The 25,555-nt window shown below is 35.9% G+C and overlaps 1 protein-coding gene across 2 annotated transcripts in view; it reads left to right on the forward strand.

Moving 5' to 3' along the window:
* Nucleotides 1–25,555, forward strand: part of Ndc1 (NDC1 transmembrane nucleoporin) — a 48,669-nt gene that overhangs the window by 17,808 nt on the left and 5,306 nt on the right. For both annotated transcript variants that reach the window (XM_076862713.2, XM_076862714.2), the window contains exons 9-16: nucleotides 586–678; nucleotides 2,600–2,681; nucleotides 5,100–5,255; nucleotides 8,270–8,515; nucleotides 8,610–8,734; nucleotides 11,035–11,085; nucleotides 13,231–13,294; nucleotides 14,823–14,923. In XM_076862713.2, the coding sequence (XP_076718828.2) occupies nucleotides 586–678; nucleotides 2,600–2,681; nucleotides 5,100–5,255; nucleotides 8,270–8,515; nucleotides 8,610–8,734; nucleotides 11,035–11,085; nucleotides 13,231–13,294; nucleotides 14,823–14,923 (918 nt within the window). The remainder of the gene's footprint in view (nucleotides 1–585; nucleotides 679–2,599; nucleotides 2,682–5,099; nucleotides 5,256–8,269; nucleotides 8,516–8,609; nucleotides 8,735–11,034; nucleotides 11,086–13,230; nucleotides 13,295–14,822; nucleotides 14,924–25,555) is intronic.

Here is a 25,555-nt window from a genome sequence, read left to right on the forward strand (position 1 = left end):
TTGAAATGATCTGGATAATTTCCACAAAATTTTTTTTAGATTGAGAATTACATTGTTTTTAACATTCAAGGATTTTGTTTATTTGTTTGTTTTGGTACTGGGGATTGATCCCATCGGAGCTTAACCTCTGAGCTACTTCCCCAGTCATTTTCTGTTTTTTTTTTGAGATAGGGTCTCACTAAGTTGCTGAGACTGGCTTTAAACTTTGAATTGTCCTGCTTCCTGAGTCACAGGGATTATAGGCACACAACACCATGCCTGGACTCTTCCAAGTTTTTGTCTTAGAAAATGAATGTTTCTATTTCATTTTACCATCTTTGTAGGTTTCAGTGACATCTGAGAGAATCTTTGTTTCTAAAATTTGATTCAATTATTAGAAGTCAGAGTCTAATAACACTGGGACAGTAACATTTTCTAATAGTGTGTTAGGGTTTATATAACTTTAATGTAACCTGTTTTTGTGAAGAGATGTTAATTTGGTTGTATTGTTCCTTTTATAATTTCAGTTAGTGCTTACTAATTGAATGTAACAAGGTCATGAAAGTAATCATTTTTGTATTCTTTATATTTGACTGTATTTGATAGGCTCATGTGTTCCCCGTTCAGCTACCATTTGCAGAGGAGTCAGATGAATGCCTCCCAAAAGTTTTAAACAGCAATCCCCCACTCATCATAAAGGTACCTGGACTATGCTTTTTGTGTCTTTACACAGTTATCTCTAACTTACCTTGTAGAACCAGACTAATATTTAGCATATTTAAGTATTTGTGTGTGTGTGTATATTTTTAGGGCCTAGAATATTTTAGTACTTTTGTTTTTAAGACAAGATCTCATTGTGTTGCCTAGGCTGGCAACTCCTGGGTTCAATTTATCCTCCTGCCTCAGCCTCCCAAGTAACTGCGACTATAGGTGCATGTGCCATTTAAGCTAACTAATTCTGTATTCAGATAAGATAAAAAGATTTTCCAACTGTAAAATTCAATGGTATCCAACTATATGCCTCAGTTTTTCACAGATTGTTTTTGGTAGCAAAGTGTTTTTTAAATCGTTAGATGGAGACTTTTTTTTTTTTTTTTAACTCATGTAGTATTTGTTGGCTTTTATGATCAAAGATAGTGTTTGGTAGAATATAGACATTTATGAACTCTCTTTAAATATGAATTACTGTTAATGATTATAAAACAAAAAAAGAAAAAAAAATTTTTTTTGGTGCTGGGAATTGAACCCAGGGATGATTTACCATTGAACTACATCCCCAGTTCTATTTTATTTTTATTTTGAGATAGGGTCTTGCTAAGTTGCTAAGGGTTTGACTGTATTGCTGAGGCCGGCCTTGAACTTCTGATCCTCCTGCCTCAGGGTCCTGAGTCACTGGGATTACAGACAGGCACGTGCAACCTTGCCCAGCTTGTAAAACAAATTATAATCAAAAAAGTTTAAAAGAAGTTGGAATAAGTTTACAAATAAACCTAAGTAAACATAAATTGTTTTGATTTAAATTATGATTTGAAATTTTAAAATAGATCTATAATATGTGCTATTCTCTTAAAAGATCACAGTATTTTAAAAAGAACTAAACAAAGGATGTAGCTGAGGATGTAGCTTAGTGGTAGAACACTTCCCTAGCACGTGCTAGGTCCTGGGTTCTATCCCTACTACTACAAAAACAAAACAAACAAAAAATTTAAAATAGTTAGAACCCAGAATTTTGATCACACTCTAGAGGGTATAAACAAATAAGAAAATGAGCTATTGGGACTCTACTTGCCTTTAAATATCCATTATGACTAATTTATTAGATGAACTTAAAAATATTAGTTATTCATCTGATTGCTTATCCAATCTTCATTTAGTGGGCAGGTGTTATAGTCGCTGCAGTTGCTAGAGATAGAATGATGAATAAGATATAGCACAGCTTAGTGGAAAAGGCAGACGCACATTAACATCTACTGTGGAAAGTGCAATGGGACCACTTTCATTGCTTGGAACCAAACAAGAAAACTTCACAGAAGGTGTAGTATTTTGAAGGATGAATGAAGAAGCCTGCCAGAGGAGGAAAAAATAAATGAAAAATTCCAGTAAAAAAGTAAGATATATGTCTACTGTGTGTTAGGCCCTGCCTTTGGATGTGGTGGCATTAAGACACTCTCCTTCTTATGGGCCTCAGAGTTTGGTGGGCAGAAGAAGTAAACAGGCATTTAAAATACATTATGTTAAGTGCCATAATTAAGAGCTCTATGAATGTGTTTATGTGAAGGAGGCCAGGGAAAGTTTCAGAAGGAAATGATGTTTACGTTTCCCACTTCAGAGATAGAAAAGATCTGAGTTCTGTAGTTCTTTTTTTTTTTTTTATATTTATTTTTTTAGGTGTAGATGGACATAACATGTAGTTCTTTTATATACTTGGAGCCTACAGTGGGTTGTGAGGATTGAAGCAGGAAAGTTCTGGAAGTCTAGAAAGGAAGATTATGGTTCTGAAATATTTCTTTCATGAAAAAGTCCATTTGATTTCCCCTTGGATATATGAAGAGCCCATTCATAAATAAGATTTAATGTAGAGGTTAAGAAATTAAATAATGTGTATTTTTTTTCCTTTTAGTATTTAGCCTTGCAGGACCTGATGTTGCTTTCTCAGTATTCTCCTTCTCGAAGACAAGAAGTTTTTAGCCTTAGCCAACCAGGTATTGCTAAAAGTAATAGAACTCATTAGGTGTGTGTGTGCAGAAAGTACTCCACTAAAAGTTTTGGGTGAGAGAGGTGTATGTAATAAAATATCACACATCAGTGAGTCCCTTAAATGAAGTGTTGACTTGAATCTTATACAGCATAAGTGTTTGTATTGCTGTGGGTAGAATTTATGTCACTTGTAAGAGTATTTATTTTCAAACTTTTATATCCTTCAGCTCCCTCAATACTCATAATTTCAGTTCCACAAAAAATTATGCAGTGAGTTGACAGTTTTAGAGCAGTACAACTTAAGAATAAAGTTTTTAGGCTGCAAGGAGTCTTATAAATCAGATAAATCAGGTGGTCTAATCCCTATGTGGGTGATCTAATTAGAGTAAGGGGCTTAAATTGGAATAAGAATTCTGTTATTTGACTCCAATTATAGTTTTCTCCTGCTATGCTCCTCTGCCTCCCTCTAAAAGAAAACAAAAACAAGAAGTAGGTATGTCATCCTGACTTAAAAGCTAAGGCAGGAGGATCCCAAGTTTGAGGCCAACTCCAGCAACATAGCAAGACCTGTCTCAAAGGAAAGTTTAAAAAAGGGTGTGGATGTAGTTCAGTATTTATCAAGTGCAAGGCCATGGGTTCAGTCCTCAGGACAGGGGGAAAAAGTAGGAGGAACTAGATTTGATGGCCCAAGGATGCTGTTGGCAGCCTTGCTGTACTTCTCCACTGTGAACTTGCCAAGCTGTTTGACACTGTAACTTTGCCAGGTCTCTGCCATGTTCCTAGAGGAAACTGTCCCGCCCCAGCCTCCACTGGGAAACAGAGACCACGGGTAGCTTTTCGTCTTTTTTCTAATTAGTTCATCATTATTTTGCCAAACTGAGCCAATTCCCAGATTGTAAAAGAACCTACTATAGTTAAATGTGATATAGAAATGAAATCTAATTAGGTAACAGTTTAATTGACTGGAGCCATTCTTTTAGTTGTAAGAAATCCAGAGTTTATACTGTGGAAAATTAACTGTAAAAACACTTTTGTATCAGACCTAGGTTAATTTAGGAATTCTTTGTATATTATTTTCCAGAGATTCAAGTAAACTCTAACAGGGTAGCATGTGTTCTGCCAGAGAACTTGCACTGTAGGACATATTATTAAAATTTTAACTAGAATATTACCCAGTTCCTAGTGATCCTGAGTTTTAGCAGTACATAGCATCCTAAGGCCCTATTGATGGACTACTTTTCTTGTGTATTTATTTGCAGGTTAAGTGGGATTCCTCTTGAGTTGTGTAAAAGGGGAAGATGTTTAAGAAGGGTTCTAATTGAAGAGGGAATGATTGGTACACAAGATGGGCAAAACAGTATTCAGAGACTCTCCTGTTCTCAGTGTAACAAAGCATACTTGATTTTTACATAACTCTAGGAGACAAAGGTCTTAGAAAATGAAGACAAGGAAGAATAAGGGAATTTTTGAAGGAGTGGGGTTTACTGGTTTAAGTAAAATAATAAGACAGCAGATATGTGAACTCTTCACATTTATAGTTTAATCATTATCGAATAATGAGTCATTCCTAGAGATGTAGTAACTAATATTGCTGTTATACACAAGTCTTCCCCTTGTTTGCAACATATGTTCCAAGACCCCCAGTGGATGCCAGAAACTGGATAGTACCAAACCCTATATGTACTTTGTTTTTTCTAATACATGCATACCCATGATAGAGTTTATAAATTATGCACAGTAACATTAACAATAAGAAGAAGGAAAATAGAACAGTTATAACAATATACAGTAACAAAATCACCAGTAACACTACCTTTGTGCCATGGGGCCATTATTATGTAAAATAGGGATAGTCAGATATTAGTACTTTAATATCATGTCAGTCAATCTGATAACTGAGACAGCTTCTTATGCACAGTGTAAAACTTTTGGATTATTTCTGAAATTTGCACTTGATATTTTTGGACTATGGGTAACTAAAACTAGACAGTAAATAAAACTGAGCATTAGGAGGTACTACTGTAAAAGGAAATGTAAGGAGACACAGTGGACCATACACACAGGTCTCTGGGTTTATTTCATTGGACTGGCCTTCATTGTCCACAGTCTTAGCAGTGTGTTCAATATTGCTAGTGAAGTAACCCTGGTTTTTCTCAATCAAACCCTGGTCTAAAGTTTGGCTCTATTTTAGCAGCCAGTTTGAGAGCTTTTCAAAGATAAAATAGCAAGATTTTGGGAAAACTGATTCATCCAAAGACTTGTGGAATAGCTATGTATTAGATGTCTTGGAGATACATAGTAGCTTAATTAGGAAAAGTGGGCCAAGGTGTAACATTGATATAACATTTCTTATTGATTCTCCCACCCGTGTCTTTGAGAGGAAAGTATTAGATTATCTTAAGAGCTGTTGTTTGGCCTCCTAGGTGGACACCCCCACAACTGGGCAGCCATTTCAAGAGAGTGTTTGAATCTTTTAAATGATATGACTCAGAAATTGGTTCTCTACCAAGAAGCTGCTGCTACAAATGGGAGAGTGTCTTCATCATACCCAGTGGAACCTAAGAAATTGAATTCTCCAGGTAATTTTGAGTACCCCTAAGAGCGGGAAAAGCATTTACATTTTATTTTCTAAGAAAGATGACAGTAGTTAGTCTGAGGATACTTATATGAGTGTGGGATGTTTATTTTTAGGGAAAATTGATCTAACATTTGGGATATTTTATTAACCAAGAAAGAGACTTGAGTATCATTGTAGCCTGAAAAACATTTAAGTCCAAAACATCAAGTCATTGCACACCAAAAATATATAAATTTTTCATTTGCTTATTAATAGGATTTTTAAAGTTGTTTTTTTTTTAATTTTTTAAATTAGTTGTTTGGACATTTATTTTATTCATTTATTTATATGTGGTACTGAGTATCGAACCCAGTGCCTCACACATGCTAGGCAAGTGCTCTACCACTGAACCACGACACCAGCCCAGGATTTTTAAAGTTAAGTTGAATATGGCAGTGATCTTTAAACAACTGATGAAATGATGGTCATTAAATATAAGACTTCAGTAGAAAGCCAGGTAAATCTTTATAGATAATACTAAATACTGTTTCGGTTGCACTGTCCCAGAGACAATAAGTTGCTGGTCTAGAGAAGAGCAACTGAAATGATTGATTTGGAGAGCAGCATCACACTTATTTTTTAAAAAAAATATTTATTTTTTAGTTTTAGAAGGATACAATATCTTTATTTTATTTTTATGTGGTGTTGAGGATCGAACCCAGCGCCCCACGCATGCCAGGCGAGCGCGCTACCACTTGAGCCACATCCCAGCTCCACACTTATTGTTTTGAGATGACTTAATGTGATTTAGTGACCCTTCCATTTCAAAGATAAAAACTGAGAGGAAGTAGTACAGGTGGGGGAAACTATGCTATTTCACCAAATACCTTAAGTAGAAAATGCCCATAAATGTAAGACTGATAAAAGGAATTAATGTTTGCAGCTATGTACTTAATGAAAGCAGGTGAACCTGTCTGGGTGAGGATAGTAGCAAACTTTATAGCACAGGCTTCATTTCATCTCAAGGGGAGGCTGAGGGTCAACTGCCTTGTTCCCATGTTGGGATTTAGATACAGTATCTGAACTTTTTAGTCTTTTCTCCCACTGAGTTACATCCCCAGCCCTTTTAATTTTATTTTTGAAATAGAATCTCACCAAGTTGCCAAGATTTGCCTTGAACTGGTAATCTTTGTGCCTCAGTCCCCTGAGGTGCTGTAGTCTGATATTTTAAAGAAACATCTGAAATCTAAAAAAAAAATAAAAATTAGTTGAAATTTTTCACTTTTTAAACATTGGCAGCTATGATTTGTATACATCATTGTATGAAGTGAAACAAACTCATCTGTTTTTGAAGTTATTGGAGGGATTCTGGCTTAAAAACAAATAGATTACACATGAAAAATAATTTAAATGAGATCATCAATGTAAGATTTTAAAAGATTCTGGAGTGTTTCAGATGTTACCCCTTTTCACATAGTCAACAAATATGTATTTGTTTCATTTATTCAACTAACACTGAATGCTTTCTATATAATAAACTGTGTTAGAAGCCAGAGAATTACAGATGAAAAAATTGTCTTGGAGCTGTTGTTTTTAGGGGAGAAAGAATGAAAACAGTGACAAGACAGTTTAACTGTTAAAAGGAAATGTGTCAAAAAAGTCCGAGTGGGTAAGATGATATTTGATAATGAAAGGAGGACTTTTATGCTACCAAAAACATTTTTTTAAAAAAGGTTTTCAGATTTACTTCTTTGGGGATATGGCACTACTAGAGAATCTTGAATAGGCATATTCTATTAAATGAGTCTGTTAGAAATCCTGGATTGGGTATATCATGGGTCTAACCAAACAGTGGACATTCATTATTTTAAATTGTTGTATTCTATTACTCAGCCAAAATTGGCCTCTAATTTTGAGGAATAATTGCAAGACTTTTAAAAACCTCAGTCTTAGTTTAGAATGATTCTTCAAAGATTTTTAATTTTCACTAACCCTTAAAAAGTCATGTAATGAAAATTTGGTACTTTGTTTAATTTCTTATTAACAAAATTTTAACTAAGAAGATAGAATCCTAGTGCAGTTTGTCTTTGTGTCTGGTGCTAGAGTGTCAGGAAAATTCATAACTTCATAACTACCATAAATTGGTAGAGCTATAAGTTGATTTTAAAAGAAGGTGTTTATAGGTGAGATTTATAGGGTCAGATTAATAGATACCTTGGGCAGATTAGTCTTTGGAATGGCTTTTGTTAATTTGAAAGAACTTTGGGGAAAAAGTTAACTCTTTTTTCCTGTACATTTTCATAGTGTAGATTCAGTATGTTTAGCCAAATAACAGTTACAGTAGGAACATGCAGTAAAAGTGGACAACTTCTAATGCAGTAATTAAAGGTGTCATTTAAAAATAAAATGTGTTGGGGCTGGGTTTGTGGCTCAGCAGTAGAGCACTCACCTAGCACGGGCGGGCCCAGGTTCGATCCTCAGCACCACATAAAAATAAAAGGCATTGTGTTGTGTCCATCTACACCTAAAAAATAAATATTAAAAAAAAAATAATAATAAAAACATAAAATGTGAATTGATGAATTCATTCCAAATAGCTTAGAGTTAGAGAAATTGAAATTGACCTTGAAGATAAACATTTTTTTTTTAATATTTTTTAGTTGTTGATAAACCTTTATTTCATTTATTTGTATGTGGTGCTGAGAATCGAACCCAGTGCCTCACACATGCTAGGCAGGTGCTCTACCACTGAGCCACAACCCTAGCCCCTTGAAGATAAACATTTATGGAGGTGAACAAAACAAAAGAAGCTACACCAAACTGACAAGAAAAAAAGATACAAAAAGCTTCTTGAGTGATTATTGAACTGCAGAAGTAAAACCTGAATCTTGGAATATAAACCTTAAAGGAAACAATGTACTGAGCCTTGGGTAAATGTGTTAAACAAAAAATTGAGATGCATAAAATTTGGGGACCTCCATGGTAGCCTGTTTGGATTAAGTTGACTCTTCGAGTTTTGGGTCTGTTCTTTTACAGAAGAAACTACTTTTCAAACACCAAAATCTAGTCAGATGCCTCGATCTTCAGTGCCACCATTAGTGAAAACATCATTGTTTTCTTCAAAATTATCTACATCTGATGTTTCAAGTCCTTTTGGGTCCCCGTTTGGCTCTAGTATGATGAATCGAATGGCTGGAATTTTTGATGTAAACACCTGCTATGGGTCGCCGCAAAGTACTCAATTAATAAGAAGGGGGCCAAGATTATGGACTTCAGCTTCTGGTAAGGACTATTTGTTTTCTAAAATTTGAAGTCTCATAGTTGCAGAGGGTCAAACAGCCTAAGTTCTTACTATTTTTTTGTTTTTTTAATGTAGATCAGCAAATGTTGGAATTTTCTAATCCTTCTATGGAGAACATGGGCACTTCTATGAGTGCTGAGGGTAAGACTGTGAGACAACCCAATGTGATTTATTCATGGATTCAGAATAAACGTGAACAGGTAATATGATATGGGTACAGGATTTATATTTACATGTAACGTTGAGAGCATTCAGATTCTCACATAAGCATGCTATAAGGAATAAGTAGGTTTTGTTTTGTGGTTTTTAATTTGTTTTGCTTTTAATGCTTTGTGTTTCAGGTTGGCTCATAAGAAATTGCCAGTATTTAACTGGTTTGAGTTAGACAAATTGCAATTTCATAAGAATTGATCTAATACAATGCTTTTCATGTGTGAATTCTTTCACTTAAAAAATATTTGAGTTCTCTGTAAATGTAGGATGCTGTCTTAGGCACTGGGGAAAACAGTTCTTGTTTAATCCTAGTGAGAGGAAATAGAAGAGCAAGCACACGTGTCATATTTCTTTGCCATTAATTGAATTAATGTAAGACATACATTAGTTACTATTACATTTTAAAGTAGCCTTAAACTGTGACATGCTATAAACATAAGATGTATCCTGATACCATGTTCAGAATATGAAAAATACAGTTAAAGGGAATGAAATTTGATACATCTTAAGTCTTACATAGAAAAAAAGTATTGGTAAAGGAAATAGAATACCTAAGGGAGGAAGTACCATTTTATGTGGAATGACCAGGGAAGTCTCATTGGAAAGGCGACACTTGATCAGAGGCCTTAAGGGAAGGAGGGCAGGGGACAACAAAATGCAAAGACCCTGAGCGGGGAGTGTTCTTGTCTTGTGTGAGGAACAGTGTGGACACAGGTGTGACTGAAGTACCCTAAGTGAGGTAGAAGAGTAGGTGGGTGATGAGGCCAGAGGGGTAGCAGGTACCAGACCTTATTGTGCCATTAGCAGTTATAAAGACTGGCCTTTTCTCTGAGTGAGATGGAAAGCCACTGAATAGTTTTTTTCCCCACAAGAATTATATGATATAACTTAACATTTTGAAAATGCTACTCTAGTGGTTGGGTTGAAACTAGACTCCTGGAGTCTAGACTTGCCAACCTACACAGGAGTGGAAGCAGAGACCATGTTAAAGCTGCTGCATAGTTTAGTGGGGGATGGTGGTGTCTGTGACCAGAGAGGTTCTGGTGTGGACTGTAAGAAGTGATCAGGGTTTGGGTATGTATTTTCGGGTAGCTGTTACAGGATTTGCTTATAATTTGCAAATATAAGAGAACGAGTCAATGTTGACTAAGGCTTCTGGCCTGAGGAACTGAAATAATATAGTTGGAATATATTGAGGCAATTATTTGATTATTCTGGAGGAGGAGATTTGATAGAGGTGAGTAGAGGAAATGAGGAGTTTGATTTTGGACATGACAACCTTGAGATACCTGTTTGATAACCAAATGAAAATGTTAAGACTAAGATCTTAATTAAGATTTATTTATTAAGATTTGGAAGTCATCAGAATATAGACAGTATTAAAGCCAAAAAACTCAGTGCAAACTCTTAAATATAAATATAGAAGAAAAGAGATCCAAGAGCTGGGTCCTCCCCTGACTGATATTCTAGAGATGAGGGAGAATAGCAGAGGATGTTGAGGTAAACAGAGAACTGGGGAAGGAGTGTTTTGAGAAGGAGGGAACATCAAATGCATGGGTTCAGGAGGGATTGGGAGAGGAACTGGAGACTGCCAGAAAAGCCACACCTGTCAAGGTGTTTATTGTAAATTTAGCAGAGAAATGGGGCAATAGTAGGTTTTTGTTTATAAGATGGGTGAAATTATAACATGTTTATGATGGAATGATTGACTAGTAGAGAGTAATTAAAAGCATTTTGTAAACCTCAGGATCCTATGTGGCTCTATCTGCCGTAAGTACTACCATGTCATTTTTTTTTTTTAAACCATCTCATTTTTAAGTCAGGTTAGTTTTTAACAAAGAAAATTTTGCTTCCTGTAAATGTCACCTAGTAGAAAACTACTTTGTGTCTTTTCTCTAGGTATAAGAGGTTAAATGGCAGGACAGTTTCAGAGAAGTAAGAAAGAATATAATCTTAGAAAACATCACTAGAATAATCGAGAATTCTATTATGATCAGGCTGTAGTTGGGTGTTAAATGTATGTATATGGGAACACAGTGCAATTTAGGTTAGGTCGCTAATCTTGGCTCTCCGGTTTATGGTACAAAGGTATTTACTTACATAATTGTAAATTGTAAATTGTAAATTTACTTACATTGTAAATTTTCTTATTCTATCTCTGCAAGTTGTGAGATGATGTTTTCATATTTTCACTTAAGTTAATGTCAGGAGGAACTTGGAAATGTGTAATATATATGAGTAGAATTAAAAATGTAAATGTGTTATTTTTTCCTTTTTTCCATCTCAGATTAAGAATTTCTTGTCAAGACGGGTGTTGATAATGTATTTTTTCAGTAAGGTAAGAATATGAAATTATAGCCTTAAGAATGTGGGGAGAGGAAATGAAATAGGAAGTGAAGGAGCAGATAGGATCTGACTGTAAATATTTTATAACTTAATTCTGGCAAGCCATGCAGCTTTGCCTAGCACTTCATTGAGCCTCCATTTGAACAGTAGTCACCCTACATACTCTTCTCACTTCAGTTCCTTCCTGGGGCTGGACTTACTGTAGTTGGCCTCCTGAGACTCTTGGCTGGGGGCAGCTTTGTGCTGGTATATAATAGGGACCCCTTCTTGCTATTTGCATCTTCACTAGTGAGCAACCCATGGCTTCCTGATGCTTGTTTCATGGCTTCATTTTCCTGTCATGGTCTTTGTGACCAACTTGGTGTTTAAAGGAGAGATGACTTCAGTTAGATGACCAATGTTAAATCTGTGATGGATAAAAAGTTGTATTTCAGGCCACCAGAAAAAGGACTTTCCGACTTGCCAACATGCTATCACAACTTCCTGGAAAGTCATTCTCAGTCATAGAAGCTGAAGACTCACTTCTGTTCACGTGACTGTAACTGTTGAGTGTTAATCTTTTTTTTTTTTTTTTTAAAAGCACAAGTATTTTTTTTTTTGAGAGAGAGAGAATTTTTAATATTTATTTTTTTTTAGTTTTTGGCAGACACAACATCTTTGTTTGTATATGGTGCTGAGGATTGAACCCAGGCCGCACGCATGCCAGGCAAGCGCGCTACCGCTTGAGCCACATCCCCAGCCCCTTAATCAATCTTTTGATGACAAAACCTTTGCCCATATGTTAGAAAAAATTTTGGTTTTAGTTTTTTAAATCTAACTTTTGACTTTCTGTATTATCAAATACATTGCCATATTACCAAATGGGCTGATGTTGCACATTCAGTTAATACATTCAAATGAAAGTTTTCATTGGCATCCATTATTTATTTTTATTCTTTGGAGTCATCCTCTAATTTCTTTGGAAAGAGATGAGAACAACCTTGAATTTTGAATATAGACACACATAAGAATAATTTCAAGTTATGTGTATATGTTCGTGTGTGGTGCGTATCTGGAGATTAAACCCAGGGGTACTCTACAACTGAGCTATATCTCTAGCTATTTTTAAAATTTTTAAATTTTGAGACAGTCTCTTTAAATTGCTGAGGCTGGCCTCAAACTTGTGATCCTTCTGCCTTAGCCTTCTGATACACTGGGGTTATAGGTGTGTGCCACTGTGCCTGGCACAAGTTCCCCAAACTGCCTTTTCAGTTGGTGAAAGGGAAGATCCACTCAACTAATGATTACCTCTACCAAAACATTATCTTCCTTGGGCTGTCCATTAGAAAAAGATGTCTTTCACCAAGAAGATGAGGGGGGTCTGATGTTTTACTTCAGTGCTTGGTTTCAGAAGAAGGAGAAGAAAACTCCCCTTAAATGTCTTTCATATATGTTGTGCTTTTTCACTTAAATCCCTTCTTTTGAATTATAACAGCTTTTCTGTGAGATAGGTCTTTCTGTCCTCAAGGAAACCTGAGGTACATAGTGAGTGTTGACCCTAACCAAAACCTCCTTTTCTCTTGGGAATGAATGCCTGCTTTGATTTTAATTTTGCAAGTGGATTTGTTATATGATAGAGAGTTATAGATACTGTTGTTTGATATTGAGAAATGTAACTTAATAGTTTGTTATGTTGTACTTTATAGTCTTCATTGGGCATGTAAGTAAAGCCAGGATTTGTTTAAGTGGGCAATTGTTACGCCACAGTATCTTACCCTGATATATTAAAGAAGATGGGGTGATTTTTCTTTGGAGGGGAGTTGAAAATAGACAATTTCAGAGAGATAATATGTATTTAAAAAATCTTACGGTTTAAAAAGAGCTTTTGTAACTCTTCTCTTAAGTGATCTCTGTCCTTATCCTCTGAGGTGGGTTCAACACACATGACATTTTAAATGAGAAACTGAGGCACATAGACATGTAGAGATTTGGGAAGGGTCACAAGAAGTTGGGGTAGGATGCTTTTTTTGTGTAGTTAAATTGTATAAGAATTTATTTCAGATTTTAATTCTTAATAGTTTGTACTGTTGGTAAAATGATCCATAGTTTTTGCCCATAGGATCTTATTTTAATTATTTATTTATTTATTTATTGGTAGCATCCAGAGGCCTCAATTCAGGCTGTGTTTTCAGATGCCCAAATGCATATTTGGGCATTAGAAGGTAAGCAATCTCTGTGAACTGTAACTGTGATTTTAATTATCTGTCAAATAATGAAGTATAATCCATGAAAAGTCATTTCTGGACTTTGATCTCAATCTTCATATTTTTCAGGCGCATTTTTAATATCTTTGTTTTATATAGATCACTTTTCTTAGATATTTAAGTTGTTTTTGTATGTATAACATACATAAATATTTTCTTAGATATTTAAGTTGTTTTGTTTTGTTTGTACTGGTGAGGATTAAACCCAAGGCCATCCCCATGATAGGCAAGCTCTGCTACTGAATTATACAGCCCAGTCCTAGGTGTATTTTGATTTGGACAAAAAATTTTTATCATAAATAAGCAGAGAAATTGAGTCTGGGATTCATTCATATCTTTCTGTACCTCAAAATATTCAACCAACAGATTATTTTTTTTTAATTCTTTTTTATACCTTTATTTTATTTGTTTATTTTTATGTGGTGCTGAGGATCGAACCCAGGGTCTCGAATGTGCGAGACAAGTGCTCTACCCAGCCTCAGATTATTTTTAACTTATGTTAAATAAGAAAACTTAATTGTTAAAGAATTGTTTCTTGTCAAGTACCAGCATGCACACCTGTGATCCCAGCTATTTGGGATGCTGAGGCAGGAAGATTACAAGTAGGAATGTAGCTAGGAATGTAGCCCAGTGGTAGAGAGCTTGACTAGCATACATGAAGCCCTGGACCAATTCCCAGTACCCCACATCTCTAAAGGTCTGTTTTTTTTTTTTTTCATCTTATAGACACTACCCTTACTACCTTCCCAATGCTTAAGTGACTCTGAGAGCGGACTTTCTGACCATTCTGTGAAAAGTATTCAAACAGTTGTCACTAATCCTTTGTTCTTCCAAGCATTTATCACATCTCGATATATTTTGTTTTAATTTTAGTACTGTGGATTAAACCCAGGGATGCTTAACCACTGATTCATATCCCCAGCCCTTTTTATATTTTATTTTGAGACAGAGTCTTGGTAAACTGTTCAGAGCCTCACTAAGTTACTGAGACTGGCTTTGAACTTGCCATCCTCTTGCCTCAGCCTCCTGAGCTGCTGTGATATACACTACCACACCCAGCTAGGAGTGTTCTATTTCTCAGCTACATCTCCAGGCCTTTTTATTTTTTATTTTGGTATAGTGTCTTGCTAAGTTTCCCAGGCAGACCTTGAAGTTGTGATCCTCCTGCCTTTAACTTCCCAAGTAGCTGGGATTATAGGCATGCACCACCATCCCCAGCTATAACTCCATTTATTTAAAAAAAAAAAAAAAAAAATTCCCTGATAGAATTAAATCAGAAACTTTGACCACTTATTCATGACTAAGGCAGTTGAATGCTTTTTTTTAGTGTTGATTCCCATCTTTTGCCTATTTGTTATTGAATTGCCCCCTCTTTATTTATAGTTCTTTTTATATTCGGAATATTAATCTTATTTCAGATAAATGTATTGCAGATAGATTGGCCTAATTTTGATGCACATTTAACTTTTTCTCTTTTTTCTTTGAGGTCTATCACACTTAGTAGCAGCATCATTTACAGAAGATAGATTTGGAGTTGTTCAGACAACATTACCAGCTATCCTTAATACTTTGTTAACACTGCAGGAGGTAAGCAGTCTGTAAGTTGGGTGTAGGGAGAGGTTATTCTGCTCACCTCCCCAGCTTTTTTATTTATGTATCATATTTATTTATTGAGTAACCAAACATTGGAAATTAAGGTAATGATATTATTTTCACCCTTAGAAAATTACAATCTAAAATGCAGCAGGAAGAGAAGACTTTTAATTGTATAAATCTTATAGGAAAAAAAGTATATTGTAAGTGTTGATGAGCATGTATGTACACTCATACATTGCTCGTGGGACTGCAAATTGGTGCAACCACTCTGGAAAGCAGTGAAGAGATTCCTCAGGAAACTTGGAAGGGAACCACCATTTGACCCAGCTATCCCACTCCTCAGTTTATACCCAAAGGACTAAAAATCAACATACTTTAATGACAAAGCCACATCAGTATAATTGTAACAGCTATTTTACCTCTTAGAAAGTCTTACTCGTCAAAAATAGTGATTTTATTTTTAAGTATTATTTGTGCCCACTTTCTCAGATATATTATTTGAGATGTGTATGTCCACATGGTTGTTTTCAGTATTTTCCTTCGAATACTTGGCTTGTCTAACCATACAGTAGGGTAACCATGACTTGAACATGTTGTCTGTTAGTTCTCATAGAGTCATCCTTATTAATGTCTTGCAAAGTAAGCAAAATGGAGGTAATTGAGCTCTTTTACAAATGAGAGAGACTCAGAAGTGCAGTGACTTACCTTTATCTCACATACAGGTCTCATTGATGATCTGGGGTGCAAACCTGGTCTGATTGCAGGGTGTTAGCCATGTAATAGAGCAGGAAAAAGCTGCAGAACCATATCCCTTTATTCTTCCTGAATTTACCATCTTGTCTTATCCAACCCCTGACTTCTATTCCCCCAAAGGATTCTTTCTTGAGAGAGAACAGTTCTACCCCTGAAACTTTTTGGACTCTGATCTGCAGGTGTTTATATTCAACTAACTGAGTGTGTGTGTGTGTGTGTGTAACAGAAACAAGGTTCCTGGTATAGTACTTCCCTTTAGTGTGTGCAGTGAATTTTAACATTTTCCCTTCTATTTCATTGAAGGGAGAAAAAACCATGTTGATTGAAACTAACTGAATTGATTTCACAGATTACACTACCTTCCCTAGAAGTTTTCTACATTGAAATTATTGTTTTCATCCCACCACCATCAAATTTCTAGTTAATTAGAAGGAAAGCAATCTGTTTTTTCATTGTAGTCATTTGGGTAGGAAGGTGACAATTCCAGGTTTGTCAAGAAGTCAGGCCTCATGTACTTGGAAACAGAGGAGTTGGGATGGAAAAATTACTTTTGAGGAGTAAAGTAGAAAGAAGCAAAGAGGCTTATTTTGGGATGTTTAGAAGAGGTCAAAGGAACAAAGAACTAGATGATAGGTACTTAAGCAGTGGTACTTAGCCTCTGAGTGTTAAAGCCCTCTTCATGTGAGGCTGTGGAGTCTGTTTTCTCCTGCACCACATCACAGTCAGCCTTTTGTTGTACTCTTTAGTCAGCAGGTTTTGCACACTAGCTCACCTGTCCTCCATCCTGACTGATTGTAATGAGCAATTCAGTGCTGGACAATCATCTATATCTTGGCTGCACTGGCCTCTGATTTCCTTCTCTTCACTAATCATTTGTATGCCCTCTCAACCCACAGCTATCACACGACCTCATTATCTCCTGAATGTTGCATTTCCAGAGCCTGGGACTCCAGGATTCTACCCTCTAAGCCAAAGTCTTTAAATATTTTTGTGTCTTTGGATGTCTACTGAAGCCCATGAACTCTCAGAATAATGTTCTTATACATAAAGTACTTAGGATTAGAAAGGAAATCCATTTGTATTGAAATGTAATTATCAAGGTCTTAAGGTTGTGATATAGTAATATGTGCTTGTAAATTGCATTAAATAGCAAATCTGTCAGTGATCTAATAATACCATTTTGAAGTAGTAATAAAATGAATGGTATTTCAAGGTCATTGTAGAATAGTAATATAATAGAAAGATATGGTGATTTCTGTTGGTCTAAGTCATAGAACTGTTAATGGTACAGTAATTAAATTTAATTGCATTTGTAATTAAAACAAGTGCAGTGTTTTAATTTAGAGCTTAGTAAAGATAAATATGTAACTTTTATCCCTTATTCTCAGACTGTTACCCCTCTGTTTTTGGGTCTCCGTGTCAATTCCTTCAACTTCCTTGACCTAAGGTTTTTCAGCTGCGCCATCTGGTAAAACTCCACCTGTACCCACCACTGCTCTATTGTTTTGCCCTTGCCTACTGTCTCAGCTTTACTTTAGGCTCTTGGCACTTCTGTTCTGAATTATTACTGTGGCCTTTTGTCTCTACTAACCTTTAACTGATATCCTTCATGTTCTGACTCCAGCCACTCTGCCATTCTTCCCATTAGCCCTGTGCTTACACCATGGACAGTTCAGTTTCCCCAAAAGTATATTGTATTTTCCTAGTCTAACTCTTAACTCAGTGCATAGTGCCTTTTCTTTCCTTCTTTGCGGAGAACATATTTTTCTCCATCAGCTTGACTTAGCTCTCTAACTCCTGTCAGCACTTTATTGTCTTTGTTTCTACTGTCTCCTGTATTACTGGAGCAGAGGCAGAGACCTCGTCTCATTTCTGTATTCCCAGCATCTGATTTGGTACCTGGTGACAGGTTCTTATTAAATGCTTGTTGGGTGACTGCTGGATTGCTTCATTTCAGGTTAAGTGAGCAAAAACCTCTTTTCTGGGTCCTGAATTGAGTGACAGTTCTGATGTAATGTGTTGATTATAATGATCCCGATGGCCCTGTTATTTGAGGGTAGGGTTGTGATGTTATATGTTTTTGGTTTTATGTTCTTTGATTTAAAGGGATACTTGCTCTTGGTGAAGAAAATAATTCTGAGTATCTCTGTAATTTAAGTTGTGCAATACCAGCTCCTGGGCGCTACGAACGAACAATTGTATTGGACTGTTCTGTTCTTTTGTTTTACTTCTCAGTATCAATAACATCACCCATTTCACTGTGAATCATTAAAGGCAAACTGTGAAAGGAAAAGGGCAGCCTTTCACTCTTCAAACTATTCAGTGGGCCAGGAAAGAAGTGATGGATATCTCAAGCACTCATTCCTGCCAGTGGCCTGGCCACCTGGGAGATCACAATTATTATTAGGGGCGCTTGAGTCCACACACAGGTTACTGTCATCTGAATAATTAATGTGTGTCTTGACACATCTGCACCTATTTTTCAGAGGTTTCTATGTGCTATTTTGATTAGTTAAAATGCAAATTTATTTGAAAGCATTACTGAATTCATGATTGTTATTTCCTCCAACAGTGATGGAGAACAGCTAATATCCTGTGGAAGTTCACAATATTTTTTTTATTGTCCTTATAAAGAGTCTTTATGAATAAAACATTGGGGATCAAAATGTTATTTTTTAATTAAAAATTTTAAATTGTGATAGAATATCCTTAACATAAAATATACCATTTTCTCCAGTTTTTCAGTGGATAGTTCTGTGGCATTAGTATTTCACCACTGTTTATTTTCAGTACTTTTTTTTATCTTCAGAATATGTTTAAATATTTTAGAAAGCCTTGTTTTCTTTGAAAGGTCAGTGTCATGTTGATGTAGATCAGCCCTGTTATTTATATTATGTGTGTGTGTGTGTGTGTGTATTTAGTACTAGGGATTGAACCCAGGGGCGTTTAACCATTAAGCTACATCCCCAGCCACCCCACTTTTTAAAAATATTTTATTTAGAGACAGGGTCTTGCTGAGTTGCTTAGGGCCTTACTAAGTTACTCAGACTGGCTTTGAACTCAGGATCCTCCTGCCCCAGTCTCCTGAGATGCTGGGATTACAGGGGTGCGTCACCGCGCTTGGCCCCTGTTATGTATTTTTTTTGCCTCATCATTTGAAGGTCAAATTTTGATCTGCTTGGAATATTAAAGTTTACCTTTATGCCATTCACAGATTTTTTCATCCAGTAAATATTTAATTATTAAGCTGTTAGCATACGCTAAGTACAGAATGGAAAAAGAACTGGTTTGTGCCCTTTAGGAGCTTGCAGACTGTAAAACAGAGTCATACCAAGAACCAACTACAATTGTAATAAGGCCACAGTGTATAGAAATGCAGAATGATCAGAGAACATAACAGGTGAATCTAAGATAGTCTTGCAAGTAGGGGATAGAAGGAGGCTTTTGAGGTCATTAATGGGTTTCTTGAGAGTGTACAGGTTAGAAGGGAGCTCTAAAGGGAGGGGGTTATTCTTGAGGGTCAGAGCTTTAAGTTTGAAGGACCATAGACTCTTGACCAATATTCTACAGATCAGAGTCTATTTTTTTTTTTTTTTTGAAAGAGAGAGAGAGAGAGAGAGAGAATTTTAATATTTATTCTTTAGTTTTCAGCAGACACAACATCTTTGTTTGTATGTGGTGCTGAGGATCGAATCCGGGCTGCACGCATGCCAGGCGAGCGCTGCTACCGCTTGAGCCACATCCCCAGCCCCAGAGTCTATTCTTTGTTTCCCTAGAATTTAATGCTGCTTGGCCTACATTTGTGTAGTACTTTAAAAGAAATGCTTTACAAAGATTTTTGAAATAACCCTATGGGTTTATAACAAGGCTTATCATGTGTGATATAGTCTTAGAAACTTACTAGACTTATTGGTATGATTTATTCAAGATTATATCTAGTAAATGATTGAGTCAGAATTAGAAACCAGATTTTTTTCACCTTAAATCTTAGCAGTCTACCAAATCAGCTTATCTCTTGAGGGACTGGCAGGGTATGCATTTTTTAACCTCCTTTCTTCTCCCTCTCTCTCTCTCTCTCTCTCTCTCTCTCTCTCTCTCTTTGTAGTGCTGGGAAATGAACCCAGTACCCTCCGCATGCTAGGCAAGGGCTCTACCACTGAGTTACATCTCTAGCTCCTTAGCCTCTTTCCTTAAGATGGAATGGCAGTGTGGCAAAAGTGCCAAAGTGTGAGGTCTGGCCAGACATATCTGAATTCCAACTCCTACTACTTCCTTGTGAAGTCTTGGAAAAGAAATTTACCACATTTGTTTGGATATAAATTGCTATTAATTGAAAGATATGCTTCCATTTCAGAAATTATAAAATGTAAGAGAAAAAAGTACATTGTTGAATTAATAACATCAGTTTCTCTATCTATCTGGAAAATGGGGTTGATGGAACTTATGGGGTTGTGAATAATGAATGAGATCATCTCTGTAAAGCACATGGGGTGCTTGATCCATATTAAATGTTCAGTAAATGTTAGCTTTTATTACTTTGTTGTTATTGGTATGTTGTATGACAGAATTCTCATATAGAAGAAAAGAGCTCTCAGGTTAAAAGAAAGTTTTGTTCTGTTTTTGTTTTTAAGTGTTGCTGTTAACACAGGAAACAAGCAGTCTAGGAGACAGTGATAGACAGATGCCAAGTTCACCTTCAGGAGAGCTTCACTACTTTCTGAATGACCAAGTAGAGTGATTTATTTAACTTTCTGAGATCAGTTTCTTCATCTGTAAAATGGAAATACAGGTCAAGTATCCCTTTTGGAATACTTAGGACTAAAAGTGTTTCAGATTTTTGAGTTTTTCAGATTTTGAGTATAAAATTTGGATTTTGGAACATTTCAGATTTTAGAATGTTTTGGATTTCTGATTTTTGGATTAAGGATACTCAACCTATAGTAACTTGCAGAGTTATTGTGAGAATTAGCAATAATATCTATAAAGGGTCTAGAATGCTGTCTTGCAGATGTTAGGTATACAATGAAAATAGCAAGTACTGTTATAAAAAAACATCTAATTAGACAAAATGCAGCAAGTGCTTTTTAGGTTTTATGTGTGTCTTCATTAGCAAATTATTTAAATGAGACTATGCATATAAAGCAGTTAACTAAGTTTCTGATAGACTGTAATTGCAGTCAATAAATTTAGCTATCATCATCATCATCATCATCATCATCACTATTTCTATTATTATTCTCGGTAAGAATATAGTGCTCAACCAGGAGCCATTTTATCTTGTCAGGAGATGTTTGGCAATGTCTGAAAAGACTTCTGATTTGCACAGCTAGGAGATCTGCCATCTGCTGTGTAGAGGCTGGGGATGCTGCTGAACACCCTGTAGTGCATAGGGCAGCCCCACAAGAGTCACTCGGTCCAAGATGTCAGTAGTGCTGAGGGTGAGGAACTTCTCTGTAGCCATCATTTTCAGTAACAAAGCCTAGCTCTTATCCTTCATATTTCTCATTGGGATTCTGGCTTTATTGGAGGTAAGCCTTTTTTATTTTTATTTTTAAATTTTTCTCTTTTTGTTGGGGGTAAGACTTTATTTTTAACTACATTATAAATAGGATCTTTGAGACCAGGGAATCTCACAGCTTTGCACAGGGGGAGCTTGTTAATGACAGTGATAGATGAATATTCAGAGGAGAGCAGAGTTTTCTTTTTATTTTGGCTTTTGTTCATGTACTACTGCATGTAGATATAAGTGGGCAAAAACGTTCCGGTTTTTGTAATAGCAGCCCCTCTTTAGGCTTTAGAAGAGCCAAAGTATAAGGTTTTGGAATTTTAAATTGAATATTATAAAGCCATTGCTTCCTACATTTGAGATATTCATATATTGCCTTCATAAATTTGGCCTTAACAATTTCTTACCACATACCTTGTCATAATGTTAATCTTGTTTTATTTTCCTGGCCTTTTGTTTACTTAATGTTTTTAATCATTCATTTTTGCTGGGCATGGTTTGCATGCCTGTAATCCCAGTGACTCTGGATGCTGAAACATGAGGATGGTAAGTTCAAGGCCAACCTGAGCAACTTAGCCACTCTAAAAAAAAAATAAAGTGAATTAGAGATGTAGCTCAGTGGTGAAGCACTCTTGGGGTTAATTCCTAATACCAAAATTAAAGTAAATATTTCATTTTTAACATAAATTAACTTATCACTATTGTAAAAGGAAAACAGTTTGCTTTGTTACAGATAGAACACAGGTCCTTAGTCCCTTTTTAAAAAAAACCTATCATATATTTCAACATTAAGACTTTTTTTAATTTAGAAAATGTAACATAGTATATTAATCTAAGGTAAAATTCCCTTAATCATATAAACAGATGCATTTCTCCAGTGAAATATTGAGAGGGATAAAGACTAAATAGTCTGGGTCAACTCAGGTCGGGTTTTACTGCCAGATGAGTTCAGGTCAGGCCAATTTCTATGACCAAAGGAGTAACAAACATTTGTTTGTTTTCGGATCTTTTTGGATTTCAGAATTGAAGGTAGAGCAGCTAAAGTGAGAAAGGTCAATAATTCTAAATTCTAGATGTCTACATTTTTTGCTGAAGGAGATTTGTGAGGATCAGAGAGGTGTTAAGGACAATTAGCACCAAACTGATAGTTAGCTTGCCTCTTCCATTTAACTTTTCTACCATTAGAGTCTGTTGGACCTAATTTATTTTGTGCAGTTTTGTAAAGATTGATTTTTTTTTTTTTGAGTTTATTCTTTACTTAAGGTCTTTCAAACAAAAAAGAAAAATTACTTATAAAAATTTCAGTCAAATGAATTCTCTCACTGGGCATGGTGGTTCATGCCTGTAATCCCAGCAGCCTGGGAGGCTGAGATAGGATTGGGAGTTCAAAGGCAGCCTCAGCAAAAGCGAGGCACTCAGCAATTCAGTGAGACCCTGTCTCTAAATAAAATACAAAATAGGGTTGGGGATGTGGCTCGGTGGTCGAGTGCCCTTTAGTTCAATCCCCAGTACCTCCCCCACAAAAAAATTCTCTCACGTTTACTAATAGGGGGAGGTCCATTGGGCCCTTATTAAATCTAAGATAAGATGTATTATGAGATCTTAGTAATTTTACATTTTTCATATCTTGAAACAGTTTGCTATTTAATTGTCCTAGGAATTATTTTATTATTATTTATCAGTTATTCTTAATAGTGGTGAAGGATTAATAAAACAAAAATGATGAAATCATGTAGTATTACATGGGTTTTTAGCTTTTTTTTTCCCCCCCCCCAGGGCTGAGGATAGAACCCAGGGCCTTGCATGTGCTAGGCAAGCACTCTGCCACTAAGCTAAATCCCCAACCCCCTACATGGGTTTTTAAAAGAAAAGCTATATAAGAAATCTAGGGGGAGCTGGGGTTGTGGCTCAGTGGTAGAGTGCTCGCTGTGTGGGGCACTGGGTTCGATCCTCAGCACCACATAAAAATAAAATAAAGATATTGTGTCCACCTACAAGTAAAAAATAAATATAAAAAAAAAAAAAGAAAGAAATCTGAAGGCCTAGGGATATAGCTCTCTCTAGAGTGTACTGGGTTCAATAACCAACACTGGGCTCTGGATTCAATACCCAACACTGGAGGAAGGTTTTGGTTTTTTTTTTAAGCTTTTAAAGCTTTTGTTGAATACAGTTGATAATTCAGATTTTTATTTTTTAATTTTTTGCCTGCAATGGTAAAGGAAAGAAAATTGCCAATACATTAAAATAATTAGACAAATCAGAAGACAAGTACAAAGAGACTACTGTAGACCAGCTCTCTTCTAAAGTAATATAATGTAGCCACTGGATAAATTTACATCTTCTAATAGTTACATTAAAAAGTACAAGTGGAATTCATTTTGGTAACATTTTATTTAACCCAGTAGATCTAAAATGTAATTTTATCGTATAAGCAATATAAAATTAATAATGTGATATTGTATATTCTTTTTCACACTAAATCTTAGAAATCTGTTGTATATTTTTTACTTTATATCATGTCCGTTCAGACCTCTCATATTTCAAGTGCTCAATAGCTACATGTAGCTAATAGTTATTGAATTGGACAGCATATCTCTAGACTTTAATGATGGTAGTGAAATTGATCATATAAAATTTTCATTCTATGAGACCTTCAGATGATGATATTCTAGATTTATTTTTTTTCAAACTCAAGAAGTGATGGCAGAAATATTTCTAAGGAGAAAGGGGAAATATATGTGATATTCTCATGTACTAAGTCATTCAAGAGGAAGAATTTTATTCCACAATATTTTGTGATAATAACTTGAATCATTTATTCTGCTGAGACACATGATAGCATTCATCTTTTGTGATGCTTGTGCACCAAAATTTACAGTTGATGGGGAATAAATGTTGGAGGAAGGTATGTGTATATCAATAATAAGAAGAAAAGAGAGTTGAAGTAAAAGAAGTCACTGGAGCCATCATTTGAATTTGTATTTATAAACCTAAGAATGAAAACGTTTTGCAGTTGTAGCACAAAGGAAATGGCTATGCTCTATTCAAAAAATTTCTGACGTGTCAAAAATTTTCAAAAATACTGCATTTTGAAGATGCAAATGCAAGAAAAAGAAGTAGAAGTTTGATGAACTAAAACCTGTTAGAAATGGGAGCTGGGGATGTGGCTCAAGTGGTAGCGCGCTCACCTGCCATGTGTTCGACCCGGGTTCAATCCTCAACACCACATACAAACAAAGATGTTGTGTCCGCCGAAAACTAAAAAATAAATATTAAAATTCTCTCTCTCTCTCTCTTTAAAAAAAAAAAAGAAATGTATCTTCAGTTTGAAATCAATATTTATAAAATGGATGTGTTTGGGCTTATGTATGACAGTTGATGGGTATTTCCTTTTCAGCTGTGTATATCTTCAAAACCTGGAAAATATGGAATAAAAATTTGTGTTTGCTATGCTTATATTATATGTATTTCTATAAAGTTATCTTACATTATCCTGTCGTTTTTACTTCTGAAAGTGCTTTTTAAAGTTAAAAACCAAAACAAAACAAAACCTTGTGGTGCTAGGAATCAAACCCAGGACTAAATAACTTTTTAGACTGTAAAAATTCAAAAGGGTCTGTTGGACCCAGGTGGGAAATGATGATCACCATTTTTCCTGGTATGCTGAGAAAGGTGTATAGTGGGCTGGGGGTATAGCTAGGTGGTAGAACTCTTACCTAGCATGTGGGAGGCCCTGGGTTCCATCCCTGGCACTTCAAACAAACAAACAAAAACTGTGTAAAAGAAAGTTGAAAAGAAAAGTTTTCCAAACTATGGTAAAGGATATTAAAATATACAAATCCATGGGGCTGGGGTTGTGGCTCAGTGGTAGAGTGCTTGTCTTTTTTTTTTTTTTTTTTAATAGTTGTAGATGGACACAATACCTTTATTTTATTTATTTATTTTTATGTGGTGCTGAGGATGGAACCTAGGGCCTTGCACATGGTAGGCTGGTGCTCTACCACTGAACCACACAAGCCCATCTGAGTGCTTGCCTCTTGCATGTGTGAGGCACTGGGTTCAATTCTCAGCACCGCATATAAATAAATAAAATAAACATCTACTGACAACTAAAAAAATAAATAAAAAATATAAATCCATAAACAGGAGAGGAAGCAACAAGCAGCAGAGTCTGTGAGGCTGGAAAGCAGGTGGCTGAGAAGGCTCACCAGCAGATTCCAGAGGCAAATCCCAAGTTGGCAGTGGGAAAACTTCGGGGTGCCTCTGGAACCAAGGGTGGAAGGTCAGGACCAACATGAGGAAGTTTGGGTGAAAGGGTTGAAAACCATTAGATCATCCTCTGCTCGCTCCTCCTCCTCCTCTCC

Source organism: Callospermophilus lateralis, chromosome 7 (genome assembly GCF_048772815.1).
Source record: "Callospermophilus lateralis isolate mCalLat2 chromosome 7, mCalLat2.hap1, whole genome shotgun sequence".
Taxonomy (NCBI): Eukaryota; Metazoa; Chordata; class Mammalia; order Rodentia; family Sciuridae; genus Callospermophilus; species Callospermophilus lateralis.